Raw genomic sequence first — 17032 nt, 5'->3', positions numbered from 1 at the left:
GTTTGGCAGGATGAACTCTAATGAAAAAAGCAGAGAGAATCTACAGATTTCCATCTGTTTAATTTTCCAGTGGCTATTTCAGAAATCCTGTATAATATTCTAATGGCAAATTTTCTCCTTATAGGAGTATTATTTAATTTAGAAGGCCATTGTTTTAATGAATATTTGTTCTCCCAGTTCCTCAAACAAAAGCGTGTGCTCTGGGGACTAAATAATGGCTTAAGATCTGGGAATAGTACATGGAAGACACGGAATTGAAACTAGTTTTAGAATCAAAATGAAGAATCCTATCCTATAAGGCTCTACTTCAATGATGCTAGCTTTTTCATTTTGTTTTTAGGTAAACTCTACACCCAACACAGGACTGGAACTCACGACCCCGGGATCAGGAGTCACACGTTCCAATGACTGAGCCAGCTAGGCACCCCAAAATTGTTACAGCTCTAGAGGTTAGCCTCCTCCCAGGCTTCCAAGTAGGAGGCTCAAACTAATCATTTTTGAAGATTTTATTTATTTATGCATAAGAAACAGAGAGGCAGAGACATAGGCAGGGGGAGAAGCAGGCTCCCTGCAGGGAGCCCGATGTGGGACTCGATCCCAGGATCCCGGGATCCCATCTTGAGCTGAAGGCAGACAGACAACTACTGAGCCACCCAGGCGTCCCGTACAAGTCTTTTTTTAAAGTCTGTAATTATTTATATATTTGACAGAGAGAAAGCACAAGCAGGGAGAGAGAGAAGCCTACTCTCTCAATCCCAGGACCCTGCCTTGACCTGAGCCAAGGGCAGATGCTTCACCGACTGAGCCCCCCCAAAGGCGCCCCAACTACAAGTCTTTTAAATGGAAGAACAATCTCAACAGATTGGCGTGCAGGTGCTTAAGAGCGGACTGGGCTGCAAGGTGTGTGTAAGGAAACGCTAAGGGAGTGAGAGACCAAGGAATTGCCAGGAGAGAACACAGTAATCGGGGAAGTAAGTTCAGGCAAATTGTGGAGTAACGCAAATGTTTATTTTCAGCTTCCATCTGGCTGAAGACAGTCCGAATTCCAAGGATCATTAACGAACACCGTATGAAATATCCATCCTAGGGAAACATGTTCTGGTTTGTTTGTACGTGGCCCCCAAGTATTGAAGGGCATGCATCAGTTCTGCGGTTCACAAAAGGAAAGCAATCCAGTAAAGATAGAAAAGTTGATTATGGCTGAAAAAAACAAAACAGCTTTTTTTCTTTACAAATGGAGCTCTGCTTTCAGCATTAAAATTATGGTCAAGACTATATACAAAAAATAGTATCAGGTGAATGATTATGTGCTGGAGGACAGAACCTCCAAAATGAGACAACTGTAAAAAACAGTAGGTTCAATGCACCGCACACATCAAGTTGTAGATTAGACAGAAAAATGGCAAACGTCCACAGGCTGTTTATGAATTGATGGAAGTGTCAGAACCAGCAGTCATTAAAATTTGGCTTAACCGAGGGATCTGGTCATCTGCTCCGAATGAACTCTTGTCGGCCAAAGATCGTTTTTTGATGTTCAATTTTTTTTATCTATCCCAGAGAAGACTTTTAATTTTTCTCGTGAAATTCTTCTATTTCAGGCATATCCTAAATGAGATATGAGCACCAGAATAATAACACAATCTCTAGTATCAGCAAAAGATGGACCATACTTACCCTCCATCTTGAAATACTATCAAGATGATTATATGGTCCTATCTTAAAATAAAATTAAATAACTCCTATAAAACTTTCATAGTCTATAAGTTTGTGAATCAAAAATTATTTAGTGTTCAGACACCGAGTAAATTTAAGGTCTTTTGAGATAACCCCCTTGAAAGAACTAGGTCCATTCAATTTTGTACACCTATAGTCTGAGTCTAGTGTTTGTACATAGAAAGTACTCAAGTATTGATGAACTGACAATATTAATTTGCGACAATCTGGATCAAGAAAAGTCTTGAAAAAGAACACAGCAATTAAAAATAAATCCCTCATTCAAGAATGATATGACATTCAAGAATGGTATTTTATAGAAAATTTTAAAATCCCCACAACAATACTGTAAGTTTCCAGCGTTGAGCATGCAACGAACGGTGAATACCGAGTTTTCTGTTGGTTATCTCTAGGTGGGGAACACAAAAAAGCTCTCAGTTGTTCTTACTTGGATCTAAGCTACAAGTTACAATGTTATTTTGGTGAAACAGGATGATGGCCATAAATGTTTGTTATATTATTCTCTTCTTCTCTGCCCACTTACAAATTAAAAAAAAGAAAAAGGTAACAGCAGCCCATTGCAGGAACAACCAGCAGTATATAGTGTACCAGCCATGTGCACCAGCTAATCCCCTGTTTTATGGACATAATTCATTGGAAGATCAATGATCAACAGATGACCTATGCATCATCTTTTATAATTTCAATATGTAGTTGTGATATTTCTTATTTAGATTTTTAAAGAAAATACATTTCCATTTTTCTTAAAGAAGTGGAAATTTACTTGAGGAAATTTCTATTAGAAGAAAATTGCCTTATGTTGCCTGATTTAGTCAAAGCTGCTTGAAGTGTCAACCTTTTACCATCAATTACTGATTGTATATCAACACAGCAGAAAAGACCTGGTAGTGAGGTCACACAAGAATTCTGTTTATTATGATAGCAAACACTTTCATGGCATTTGACAAAACTCAGAAGTATCCCTGTGAGATGGTTTCAGATCTATGAAACTAACCCAGCCAGGATGAAGTTTTTACTTAGGGAAAAGAAAGAAAGAAAGAAAAGAAAGAAAGGAAAGAAAGGAAAGAAAGGAAAGAAAGGAAAGAAAGAAAGAAAGAAAAGAAGGGAAGAAAGAAAGGAAAAGTAATAAACAACCAAAAGATACACTTCACATAATAGCAAAATATAAAAACAGAAGCAAAGTGACAGAATGAAAAACACCGCAAAGCAATGGATTTAAGAAACTCTGATTCACCTCCCCCATTGAGAATGGTCATCTTTGTCCTCTCATAGTTGTAAATGTAAAACAGGTGGGAAAATAATTAAAGAAAGGCCTTGCAAGACTTCTAGGAGGTTAAAAGGAATTACTGAAAAAGTGTTCCAATACTTTATAAATAGTATTAACAAAAATATCTACTTTATTAGACTTTTTGTCTTCCTTCAGTGAAGGTGTCCTTTGAAAATCACACTGATTCTTAATACTGTTCCAGATTCTTAGCTAGAGAGATGTTAGCTTTCCTCCAGAGCAACAGTCCTGGGGCACCCGATAACTCTGCTGAAGAAGGATGACATCGGAACTGTGCCACATGATGGAGACACGGAGAAGGGAGGGCGTCACAACTGTCAAGGTTCTACACTTGGTCCCATCAAGTTACAGATCACCCGAATGATACATTTTGTGAGTACAGCACTTTCAAGTATCACTGTGAAATCATATTCTCAGTGTGAGATTTCTCATACAAATAGGAAGAATCTAATTTCTGTAAATGTCTGCAGGCCCAGCTATTTCTTTAAAAAGATTTCTTTTCCCCTTAAGAGAGCTGCTCCAGTGAAGAATAGTTGCTCACAGGTCCATGTCCAGATTCAAAAAGAAACTAAACATTTTTCTGTGAAAAGACAGAAATACTCAAGTACTGTGAAAGCTTTCTGTAACCGCGGATTGCCCACCTATTCCAAGCGCGTAATCACTCCCTATGAATCACTCCCTGATGAATGAAACATGTTCTGCAGCTACTCATAGCTCGTCAGACGTGTTGTTCAGCTTTGCTAACTCACACTCCTTGCTGGAATGACAGCTCTGAAGGATGTCCTTGTAGTGGGCCTTTAGATCCTCGTATAAGGAGGCGGTTTCTTGTGAGTGAGCCAATGGCAAGACCTTCTCATTCAACAGCATCTGCACTCGGAATTCCTCCTTCGGAGTCTTGGCATTTTTACAGTGGTAAAGCACGAATATCAGGTTGGAGGCGTAGGGCACGATGTGGCCGCTTCGGAACTTGCGATGCAATTGTTCCTTGTAATTGTAAGCCGTGAGGGGCTCCTTGTCTTTGAAGTAGCCCATGAGAGCGAGCAGTGGAAGAAGGGTCTCTGCATGACCAAACTGAAGGATGACCGGAGAGGAAACTGGCTGAGACCTTAAAGAACAAATGGAGAAAAAATATGTACATATGTTCATGTCATGTAAGATAACATCCACAGTAGTGAGAAGCAGTGTACAATGTTCTCATCCTATCTAGTCTTTACATACACAACTCAAGAATATGGCGAAAAATTCTGTGTGGCCGAGAACTGAACTGTTTACGCTCAAAGTTAAGTCCAAATTCAGGATCACTGTGGTATTGCAGATCCATCTAAAACACTGTGCACACTTGCTAATCTTTGAGTTCCCAGAGAGAAGACAGTCTTCATTAGGAGATCAACGAACTTGGGCAAATACGTATTTCAAAATTGTACTGCCTTTCCATGAATGAAACTGCACAAACTGGCCCTTAGGATCAGTTACTCCAGGGAGGGCTTTTAATTGAACTTCAAATGCTGTTTTACCTGTATCTAGGAAATAAGGACAAGCTGTATTCAGTAAATTTCCGGGTGAGAATCAAGACTGAACAGTGAATGCTAATTCATGCGATCCTTCAGGGTTTTATGAGACCTGATCTGGGCACTGAATTTGGAAGAGAGCCACAAAAGGGTAGAGATGCAATCCATTCTAGCTGATTTACTGTGTTTGTGGAGTGGGAGTGGAGTTTACACAAGCCAGAAATACAACGGCTTTCAACGCCATAAGCTAAGTCACCTTTCTTTAATTGCAAGTTTTCTTTGTCTCTACGGAGGGAGGGTAAAGGCTTCTTTTTTTTTTTTTTTTAAATCAGCAGCAGCAGATGACTGTTTAGTTTTTCCCTAACTTTAATAGAAAGAATATGAGCTGGTTCTAACACATAATTTGTAAATCTATTCAAAACAAGTCAGCATCTGATTTCTTGCTGCCACCCCACACATGAGATTACAAACTTCACGCACCTGGGTTTTGTGGGAGGCCAGCACAATTTGCAGCAGATTCCCCACAAGGAAACAGATGCAACTAGAGAGCAGGTCCAAAACCCAAGGGAAACATTTATGAATAACCATCTGGAAAAGTTTTCTCATGGAATCACCAATAGCCTCGAGACCTGAATATATGATCAGTGTCCGTGTGGAGCGTGCAGAGGGAAGCCACAGAGCATGCCAAGACCTAGGATTTGGTGAGTGTAAGAGAGGACCACCACAGGCCTCTTCAGAGCTGCAGAAATCTCGCCCCTCCAAGGGTCCGTTCCAGACAGAGGCCACAAATGCTAGAAACTGCTGGGAGCAGGGGAAGACTGAGCGGTCGGGGACAGCAAAGACAAAGTCAGGCAACGGGACCAAAGCCAGGAAAGCTCAGAAAGGAACCCACCAGGTTTCTGACCAGCACACACACCACACCAGAAAAGGGAGCTCCATGAGGTTAGAAAAGCAATCTGACAGGAGCCTTCTTCTAAATGTTCAGGGAAACCAAAGTCACATTAAAATGAGCAACCGAAAAGTAAATAGAAGAATACTGGGCAGAAAAAAATCCCTACAAAAAATAAAAGGATACAGTACTAGAAATGCATACTCAAAAAATACAGAGAAACTATAACATACTGTTACACAATCATCTGCTACTCTGAGATTAATATTCTCTAAAAAAGGAAATTTTAAAGCCATTCATCAACAGGTGACTATAAGCTCCTCTTTTTAACTGATATATTCTGATTAGGTCATTTAATGTACCTAAAACCTGTATTTATTTCTAAGAAGCGTCCCCATGGGCCAAAGTTACAAAGCAGTATCATTTAGAACACAATTATATTTGGTTTGACTTGCATAACTATTTTTAAATTTTGCATTACTTGTCGGTATATAAAGATAGGGTGATTTCAGATTCTTAAAAATCCAGATTTTTTGCTCCTTTTGAAAACCTGAAAGACCTGACAACATATACGCCCTTAAGGGAATAATGAGCTGAACAGGAATAAGGGTCACTCCGGAGAGGACATATACCCACTGCCCAGGACATATGTCACTGCACATTGTCTAACCAAGGACGGATCCATTCATTACTTGCCTGGTGCCTTTATGCATTGAGTACACGCAAGTCAAAGCTGACAACATTGTCATAATGTGAATATAATGGAATTTAATAGTAATTCAAGAAAGTATGTAAAATACAGTTGACCCTTGAAAATGCTGGTGTTAGGGGCGCCTGGGTGGCTCAGTGGTTGAGCGTCGGCCTTTGGCTCAGGTCATGATCCTGGGGTCCTAGGGCTAAGTCCTGCATCAGGCTCCCAAAGGGAGCCTGCTTCTCCCTCTGCCTAGGTCTCTGCCTCTTTCTCTGTGTCTCTTAAGAATAAATAAATAAATCTTTTTTAAAAAATTGTTAAGAGAAAGAAAATACATTCACAGTACTGTGAATTTATTTTTTTAAAAGCAAAAAAAAAAAAAAAAAAAAAAAAAAACCCAAAACAACCCTAAAAAAAATGCACATGTAAGTGAACCCGCAGTTAAAAGCTGTGTTGTTCAAGGATCAACTATACTGGTTTACATTTTAAGTCAAGCCAGGAACAACCCTCGGCCAATTACTTCCGTCTACGAGATCCACCAGGATGGGCAAGAGGTCAGGAAGGACAGCACAGCACCCCATGGTCTCATAGAAAGACCTGTCAGCAACATTCCTCTTTTCTGGACAGAGGAATCCCAACAAGCTGAGAACAGGATGTAAGACAATATATAATACAGAATATTCTAGTTTCAACAAGTTACATCAAAATTATTAATGAACTACTTTACATTCATTTTTTTCTAACGAGTCTTCAAAATGCAGTGTTTACACTTTCAGCACATCTCCATTCAGACCAACCACATTTTCAAGTGCTGAATAAACCACATGTGGCTGGTAGCCACTGTGCTGATAGTACAGGATACACAGCGGTGCAGAGAGCCGTACATACTGAGATTCAATAGTCAATCAAATAAAAAGAGAAAAAAAGATACAAGACAAATAACAAACATACATATTTTTAAAATGTACACTGGAAAAGAGAAGAAATCAACAAGCCTATGTAAAGTCATAAGACTCCAAAGTTCTAGTAATCACATCCAAGCTACAGAATAAATTAAATTTAGGTTGTGACCCGGTGAGGGTTGCTGGAGGGGAGGGGGGTGGAGAGACAGGGTAACTGGGTGACAGGCATGAAGGAGGGCACATGGTGTGATGAGCACTGGGTGTTCTGTAATACTGATAAATCACTGACCTCAACCTCTGACACCAATAATACATTATGTTAATAAACTGAATGTAAATACATTTTTAAAAAAGAAATGTAATTAACAACAAAAAAGTTTAGGTTGTGATCCACATTTAAGTTTTAAACCTGAAGATTGTTCAGGTTTATATATAAAAAGCAATAAACTTCATTTTCTCTTTTGACTTGCTTTACTATTAAAATCAGCTATTTTCAAGAAGGAAGTTGAGGAAAACTATACTTTAAAAATGCATAATAAGAATTTTATGGGAAATCAAATAAGTTTATATATTAGATTCACATAGAGAGCTGTATCAACACAAATAAGTGTCTCTCTGCCATTTGATACATTTAAATTTTTTTTATTTTATATTTATCACAGCATTATTTACAAAAGCCAAGAGATGGAAGCAGCCCAGTGTCCATCCATAGATGAATGGATAAAAGTGTGTTATACACACATGATGTATACATAAAATGGAATATTATTTAGCCATTAGAAAAGGACAAGATCTTGCCATTTGTGACAATATGAATGGGCCTAGAGGGTATTATGCTCAGTGAAATAAACCAGACAAAGACAAAGAGCATATGATTTCACTCATATGTGAAATTTAAGAAACAAATGAACAGAAAAAAAAAAAAAAAGATAAAAAACCAGACTCTTGAATACAGAGAACTGGTGTTTGCCAGGGGGAAGGTAACTGGGGGAATAGGTATGATAGATAAAGCAGATTAGGAGGTACAGACTTCCAGTTACAAAATAAATAAGCCACGGGGATGAAAAGTACAATGGAATACAGTCAATGAAATATAGGAATTTACAAAGGAATATAGTCAATGAAACAGTAATAATGTTGTTTGGTGATAGCGACTACACGTATCATAGTGAGCACCAAGTAATGTACAGAAATGTTGAATTAGTATGCTGTACATACTAACGTGTAACACTGCACATTAATTATACTTCAATAAAAATTTTCATTTTAGAATTCCAGGCAAATAGTAGGAAAAAGTCCAATTTTTAAATATATGCCATGACTACTATCTTCCTATAACAGATCAATCTTTATTACAGAAGCTAGCAACACACACAAAAAAATTGTATTTCTAAAGTTCTGGTTAAATTCACCACTAATAATAAGACAAGGATAAACTACAGATTACAGGGTGAAATCTAATATCTGTCTTCCCCAAAACAGTATTAAAAACTAAAAACACTAATTTGCTTAAAAATCCAAAAGTGCCTGCAGGAAATAAGGAACTTAAAATTATTTGTAGGTTGGATTTTCTACAATAACTACATAAAAATATTTTAAGTTGATGAGATAATACCAAATACAAAGGAGAAATGAGCACAATTTCACTTGTGATCATTTTTGTCTACATTTCCCTCTGTGCCTTAGAGTGCCTTGCACACAGAGCAGGCGCTGTTACAACTCCAGAGAAAGAAGCGGGCTGGCATTGCCTGTGTTCACACAGAAAGGCCCTGCACAAAACAGCTGTACCCAATTCTCCAAAACATAACAAAGAGGAGACTTTTTCAAAGTCCACTTGGTTCTCTTGCTTAGATGCCACAGGTTGAATCATTCCCTCCCATGTGCCAGGTACCATGCTGGTTTGTTTTGTTTTTAGAAGGAAGGGAGGAAAAAATAAGAAAGGTGATAAGGTGAAAGAACAAAGAAACCAAATAGAACTTATTCTTGGCTCTTGCAGACTAGCACCTGTGTAAGTGTTAGGGGAACCCAGAGAGGAGAGCAAGCCCTTCTGTCTGGGGAGGACCTGGCTGCACTCTGCTGAGGAGGTGGGGTCTGAGCCAGGTGACGAATGCATTTCCAGAATAGTCTTACTGCAGAAACATTGCCCACTGTGGCCTCAGGGAAGTCTAACAGCTGCTTTACTCCAGGATCTGGACACTCCCAACTCCTGGTCACAGATGAAAACACTGGGCTTAACTTGCCTGAGCTAGCTAGCTCCGAACTACTGATTAAAGTCACTACAAAAATAACCATTCATTGATTTGCTTCATCCACACCTGAAAAAAAGGATCACTTCATGGACTGTATGTAAATAAATCATAAATGTGTGTGTACAAATCTTATCGAGTATACAGTAAGGAGAGACTGAATTGTTTGGCTTATGGCTTTTCAAAAGTGTCAAGAAAGCAGACTATTAAAAATCTGGCTGAGAGAAATTTTATTTCATAAAAAGCTTATAAAATAGAAAAGAATGCCTCACTATATTTTATAAAATATGCTATCAATATGACCATAAAATCGAAACCTTAAAGTTGTCTTTAAAAACTAAGCACTTTCGGGATCCCTGGGTGGCGCAGCGGTTTGGCGCCTGCCTTTGGCCCGGGGCACGATCCTGGAGACCCGGGATCGAATCCCACGTCGGGCTCCCGGTGCATGGAGCCTGCTTCTCCCTCTACCTGTGTCTCTGGCTCTGTCTCCCCTTCTATCTCTCAAGAATAAATAAATAAAATCTTTAAAAAAAAAAAAAAAAAACTAAGCACTTTCATATTCTTTAGAGTTTTAAAAATCTTTCTTCTTGATTTCTGCACTTCAGAAAGAAAATTCAGGGCATACTAAATGTCTAGGTTGCGGTAAGGGCAAAAAAGAATTTAGCACACTCTTAAATAAGTTAAGAGATTTAAAAGAATGTTCAGTATTTTTTGCACTAACTCACAAGTATTTCCATTAAATTATAGGTCAGAATATAAATCTCTTCAGTCTCAAACATAACTGTTTTTCTTTATTATTTCATTTTTCCTAGCCAAACTCAACTTAGTAATCCTTAATGGTTCTGGTGTTAAAACTGAATAAAGCAATCTTCTACAGGCTCCCCAAGAAAGTAGAAGTAAAAAATCTAACTCATAATTATGAAGTATAAAATTGAAAAGCACTTAGCCCATAATTTTTCAGCCTTTTTACACTCTAGTTCAACACAGAGATCCACTTAGAGCTACGAATATTAAAATGCTTTTCTCATAAATAATGACTAAACGACATGTAAACTGATTTTTACTTTAATGTTGGAAACTCAACTGCCAAAATACCAAAATCTGGATATCTATACATGTTAAAAAAAAAAAAAAAAAACACCCCCAACTAGATCTTTACTGTTTCCAGTCAGCGAGGAGCTTAGAAACTACCACTCCACGGTAACAAAGATCTGAACAAACTGAAAAATCCACAGGTCTTCTTAGGTCCATCAGAGAAGCTCATAAGGCATTCTCTCCGCCACAAAAGAGAGAATCACCATGTACAAGAGCAGAAACTTCCGTGGAAGCCAGGGCGGGCCAGGAAAACCTCAACTGTAACTGACAAATTGCTAAAGGTTTGGTGTGGACAAGTCGGGGTTAAACACTCTGGGGGACCCCAGGCAGTACCCACACTTAGTGAGTTTTACCCAGAGGAACCATTCTGAAAGAAGCCAAAGCTTTCTGTCCCTCCTAACAAGGCCGGCCCTCAGGGGGCCAGAGGTTAGGTTAGGTTTTCCTAGAGCCTAACCTGCCTCATGGCAGGGCAACACCCAGCTCCAGCCACCTCCAGCCATCCTGTGCCATCTGAGGTTGGAAGATCCAGAAGCACTGGTGCAGTTCACAGCCCGGGCCATAGGCTCAGCAGGAGGCTGAGGCCTCATCACGGGACTCCAGTCTGGGCCCCTCAGCGCCCACATCACTGAAGCCTGTCTGCAATAGTTCCTTTCTCCCAGTACACCACGTCTACTTTAGACAAAACACTGACACGGCACACTAAAGGGCACTGAAAAGGATCAGAGCCAGGATCAGATAGGGCAGATGTGGGGGGAATGATCAGGCCAGGAATTTTTTTTTTAAAATATGATTAGTATGTAAGGGCTTTAAAAGAACAGCTAAATAACACGCAAAAATAGATGGATAGTGTAAGTAGAAAGGTGGAAATTCTAAGAAAGAATTACAAAAGCACTAGATATTAAAAACATGGTACAGAAGTGAGGACTACATCTGTAAGCTGGACAGGGCTCGGGAAACAATCTCTGAGCTTGAGCACAGAACAATGGAAACTTCCCGAACTGAAAAGCAGAGAATGACTGAAAAAAGCAGAATGGAATATCCAAGAACTGGGGACAACTGCCAAAGGTCTGATTGACATGTGTAATGGGAAGACCAGAGGGAGAAGATAGAGACAGAAAACAATGCAATCTTTAAAGCAATAATGACTGAGCTCTTCCCCCAAATTAATATTAGAACCCAAACCACTGATCCAGAAAGCTTAAGCACCAAGCAAATGAAGTAAAACAAGAATACTTAGGCATACCATATTCAAACTTCATAAAATCAAAGACAAAGAAAAAAATCTTGAAAGAGGCCATGCATGCAAGACGGTGAAGTGAAATATTTATGTGTTGAGAGAAAAAAGCTGACCAACCTAGTATTTTGTATCATGCAAAATTATCCCTCAGAAGTGACAAACAGAAACAGGGAGTCTGTTGCCAGTGGAAAGGCCTCACAAGAAATGTTAAAAGAAGTTCTTTCAGAGAGAAGGAAAATGCTGTAGGTCAGAAACTCAGAGCTACATAAAGAACAGTGGAGATGAGTAAGTGAAGATAAAATAAAAACGTTTACATTTTTAATTCTTAACTGACCTAACAGATAAAATTTGTTCAAAATAATAGCAATAATGCACTTGATTATGTATGCGTATACATGTGTGTGTACACACACTTGTATGTTTATATGCAAGTAAAATGAATGATGGCAATGATAAACAAGGGACAGGAAGGATTAGAAATATTTTGTTATTATGAGGTACTTGCACTACCCATGAAGTGTTATGGTGTTATCTGAAAGTAGACTTAGGTTAGTTGTAAAGACATATTGCAAATTCTAGGGCAATCACCAAAAAAAAAAAAAAAAAGAAATGTATCTGATATGTTAAGAAACGACAGGAAATGGGAAGATATAAAATGCTCAAGTGAAACCACAAAAGGCAAGTGTTTTTCAAGTGTGGAAGACAAAAACAGGGACAAAGATCAAGGCAACAGGGATCCCTGGGTGGCGCAGCGGTTTGGCGCCTGCCTTTGGCCCAGGGCGCGATCCTGGAGATCCGGGATCGAATCCCACATCAGGCTCCCGGCGCATGGAGCCTGCTTCTCCCTCTGCCTGTGTCTCTGCCTCTCTCTCTTTCTCTCTGTATGACTATCATAAATAAATAAAATTTAAAAAAAATTAAATTTAAAAAAAAAAAAAAAAAAGATCAAGGCAACAAATAGATAATAGTAACAAACATGGCAGATATTAATCCAATCATATCAATAAACACTATCAGAGTCAATGGACAAACTATACCAATTAAAAGATAGAGATTATCAGGGTGGATCAAATCTAAGATGAAATGATATGTTGCCTATAAGAATCCCCTTTCAACGTAAAGATGCACCCCCAATTAAAAGTAAAGTAATGGAGAAAGAACATCCTAATTAACACTAATCACAAGAAAGCAGGAGTAGCTTATAAATTTCAGACATGACCAACTGCAGAGCAAGGGAAATTATTAGGGATAAAGGGGTCAATACCCAAGAAGAAATAATACTCCTTAATGTATATTCTCTTTCAGAAATGGTCAGATCCAGCAGGCAAAAAATCAATAAGGATACAGTTAAACTCAACAAGACCGTTAATCAACTGGATATAATTGACATCTATTGACTTCACAATAGCAGATTACACATTCTTTTCAAGCTCATATGGAACATTCACCAAGAGACCACATTCTGTGACATAAATCACATCTCAAAAAATTTAAAAGAATAGAAATCATGCAACATTTGCTCAGTTGATAAATCAGTAACAGAAAGATAACTGGAAAATCCCCAAATACTTGGAGATTACACAACATACTTCTAAATAACACATGGGTCAAAGAAGAAATCTCAAAAGAAAAAACATTTTGAACTAAATGAAAATGAAAACACAACTTATCAAAAATTTGTGGGATGCAGTGAAAGCAGTGCTTATAGGAAATTTCATAGCACCTAACGTATATATTAGAAAAGAGGAAAGACCTAAAATCAACTATCTAAGCTTCCATTTTAGGAATGTAGAAAAAGAAAAGCAGATCAAACCCAAAGTAAGCAGAAGAAAATAAATTTAATAAAAGCAGAAAACCATGAAATTTAAAACAAAAAAGCAACAAAGAAAACTCAATAATATCAAAAACCAGTTCTTTGAAAAGATCAATAAAATCAATAAGCCTCTAGCCAGGTTAAGAAAAAGGAGAGAAGGCACAAATTACTCGTATCAGAAAAGAGATCACCACAGATTCTATGAACATTAAAAAGATAATAAAGGAATATTATGAACAACTCTGTGCCCACATGTTTGATAACCTAGATGAAATGGACCAATTCCTTGAAAGACACAATTGCCAAAACTAACACTAGAATGGATGATCTAAATAAGCCAGTATCTATTAAGAAACTGTAGGGCAGCCCCAGTAGGGCAGCCCCAGTGGCGCAGCGGTTTAGCGCTGCCTGCAGCCCAGGGCGTGATCCTGGAGACCCTGGATCGAGTCTCACGTCAGGCTCTCTGTATGGTGCCTGCTTCTCCCTCTGCCCGTGTCTCTGCCTCTCTCTCTCTGTCTCTATGAATAAATAAAATCTTAAAAAAAAAAAAAGGAAATTGAATCAGTAATTAATAACCTTCCAAAATAGCACTGGCCGAGAAGGATTCACCAGTGAACTCTACCAATTCCAAGGAAGAAATTCTACCAGTTTTCTACAAACTCTTCCAGAAAACAGAAGCAAAGGGAATACTTTTAACTAATTCTATGAGACCAATATTATCCTAATACAAAAGCCAAGCAAAGACACTACTAAAAAACTATATATACACAACCAATATACATGAAGATAGATGCACACAAAAATCCTAAGCAAAATATTAACAAATGGAATCCAACAGTGTATAAAAAGAATTATACACCCCAACCAAGTAGGATTTATCTCAAGTGTCAAGGCTGGCTCAACATTCAAACATCAATTAATGTAAACAATCACATCAACAGGCTTTAAGAAAAATCGTATTATCAATAGATTCAGAAAAAGCACCAGACAAAATTCAACATTTATTCATGATAAAATTCTCAGCAAACTAGGAATAGAGGAACTTCTTCCACTGGATAAAGGACATATACAAAAAGCTATAGCTGGGGCACACGGGGGGCTCAGTGGTTGAGCATCTGCCTTCGGCCCAGGGCATGAACCCGGGGTCCTGGGATCGAGTCCCACATCTGGCTCCCTGCAGGGAGCATGCTTCTCCCTCTGCCTGTGTCTCTGCCTCTCTCTGTGTCTCCATGAATAAATAAATAAAATCTTTAAAAAATCAAAAAAGCTATAGTTAATGACATCATACTTAGTGGTAAAAAATGCAAAGCTTTCCTGCTGAGATCAGGTACAAGGTAAGGATGTCTCCTCTCACCACTGAAAGTCCTAGGGTAACACAATGAGACCCCTCCCAAAAAAAGGTATACTTATTGGGAAGGAAGAAATAAAACTTTGGCTTTGCTGATGACATGTTTGTCCATGTAGAAAATCTAAATAATCAACAACAACAAAAAAACTCTCCTGGAACAAATAAGTACATATAGCCAAGTGCAGGATATAAAGTTCATATATAAAAGTCAATTGCTTTTCTATATACCAACAATAAACAACTGGAAATCTGAAATTAAAAACATATTTTTTACTAGTCCCTCCAAAATTAAATACTTAGGTATAAAATAACAAAATATGTACAAGATCTATATGAGAAAACTACACAACTCTTACGGAAGAAATCAAAGAACTGAATTAATGGAGAGATATTCCATGTTTATGGATAGGAGGGCTCAATACTGTCCAAGTGTCAGTTCTTCCCACCTTGATCTATGGATTCAATACAATCCAAAAAAAAATCCCAGTAAGTGATTCTGTAGATTTCAACAAATGGACTTCTAAAGTTTATATGGAGAAGCAAGAGACCCAGATAAGCCAACACAATATTGAAAGAGAAGAACACAGCTGAAGGACTACCACTTTTCAAAACCTACTGCAAAGTTACAGTGATCAAGATACTGTGGTCTTGGTGAAAATACAGATAGGCAGACCAACAGAACAGAAAAGAGAGCCCAGAATAGATCCCCATATATATAGAGTCAACTAATGTCTGACAAAGCAAAGATGATACAATAGAGCAAAAACAATCCTTTCAATACATGGTGCTAGAGCACGGGACATCCACATGGAAAAAAAAAAAAGCATCTAGACACAGACCTTATACCCTTCACAAAGAAGGATCATAGACCCAAATGTAAACCTTAAACTATATAAAACTCCTCGAAAATAACCTGGGGGAAAACCTTGGTGACTGACTCCGGCTATGGCAAGGACTGTTTAGATGCAACACCAGAGGCATGACCAAGGAAAGATAAAATTAATAAGCTGGACTTCATTAAAATTAAAAACTTCTGCTCTACTAAAGACAATGTCTAGAGAATAAAAAGACAAGTCAGAGGCTGTGAGAAAAGTATTTGCAAAAGACGTATCTTATAAAGGACTGTTATCTAAAATATACAAAGAACTCTTATGGGTCAACAATAAGAAAACATCCAACCCTAAATTAAAAAGTGAGTAAAAGGCCTGAACACACACCTCACCAAAAAAGACAAATGGATGTTAAGTATATGAAAGGTATTCAACATCATACATCATTATGTATTGCAAATTAAAACAAGGAGATACCACTACACTCCTATTAGAAGAGTGAAAAATCCAGAACATTGACAATACCAAATGTTGTCAACAGAAACTCTCATTCATTGCTGGTGGGAAAGCAAAATGATACAGCCACTGTGGAAGTCAGTTTGGAAGTTTCTTACAAAACTAAACATTTTTACCATATAACATTTCTGCTTCTTGGTATTTATGCAAATGAATTAAAAACAATTTAAAAATTTATGTTCACACAAAACCTAAACATGGATGTTAACAGCAGCTCTATTCCTAACTGTCAGAACTTGAAACCAACCAAGATGCCCTTTAATAGGTAAAAATGGGGAAATAAACTATGGCACATCCAGACAATGAAGTATCAGTGCTAAACTATCAGACCATCAGAAGACGTGGAGGAAACTTAAATGCATATTACTAAGTAAAGGAAGCTAATCTGAAAAGGCTACATATTATAGGATTCCAATACATGGCATTCTGGGAAAGACAAAACTCTGAAGACAGTATAATGTGTCCAAACCCAGAGAATGTGCAACACCAAGAGTGAACCCTAACGTCAAGCGCAGACTCTGGTGATGATGCTGTGTCAGTATAAGTCTTTAGTTATAATAAAGGTACCACTGTGGTGTGGGGTGGCAACAGTAAGAAAGGTTGTGCTGGGGCAGCAGAGGGAGTTTATGGGAACTCTGCTTTCTGCTCAGTTTTGCTGTGAACCTAACACTGCTCCAAAAAGTAAAGTTCATTACAAAGAAACAAACTATGCTGCCATGGGAATATACGTGACCAGAAAGAGTACACTCTCCCTCCAAAGAGTTAATATAATCCCTCTTAAGCAGCTGTTCAAGCTTATACCTGTTTGTCCTCTTTTAAGACTCACTCACATTTCAATTTTCTTTGACGGAGTTAAGTAGCATTAGATTAAGTGGAAAAACATATTGTATTTCTGTCCTACCTCACATCTGCATGCTAAGAGTGGGGACTTGGAGATC

General features: G+C 38.2%; 1 protein-coding gene across 2 annotated transcripts in view; it reads right to left on the bottom strand.

Moving 5' to 3' along the window:
- Nucleotides 1-491: 491 nt before the first annotated feature.
- The window catches only part of MINPP1 (multiple inositol-polyphosphate phosphatase 1), a 48278-nt gene continuing 31737 nt past the window's right edge, over nt 492-17032 (bottom strand). The window contains exon 5 of one of the 2 annotated variants that reach the window (XM_026014772.2): nt 492-4124. In XM_026014772.2, the coding sequence (XP_025870557.2) occupies nt 3728-4124 (397 nt within the window). In that variant the 3' untranslated portion in view covers nt 492-3727. The remainder of the gene's footprint in view (nt 4125-17032) is intronic. The other variant, XM_072723578.1, reaches the window with a different exon arrangement.

Source organism: Vulpes vulpes, chromosome 10 (assembly GCF_048418805.1).
Source record: "Vulpes vulpes isolate BD-2025 chromosome 10, VulVul3, whole genome shotgun sequence".
Classification (NCBI taxonomy): Eukaryota; Metazoa; Chordata; class Mammalia; order Carnivora; family Canidae; genus Vulpes; species Vulpes vulpes.
This window is presented reverse-complemented; position numbering and strand designations above follow the sequence as displayed.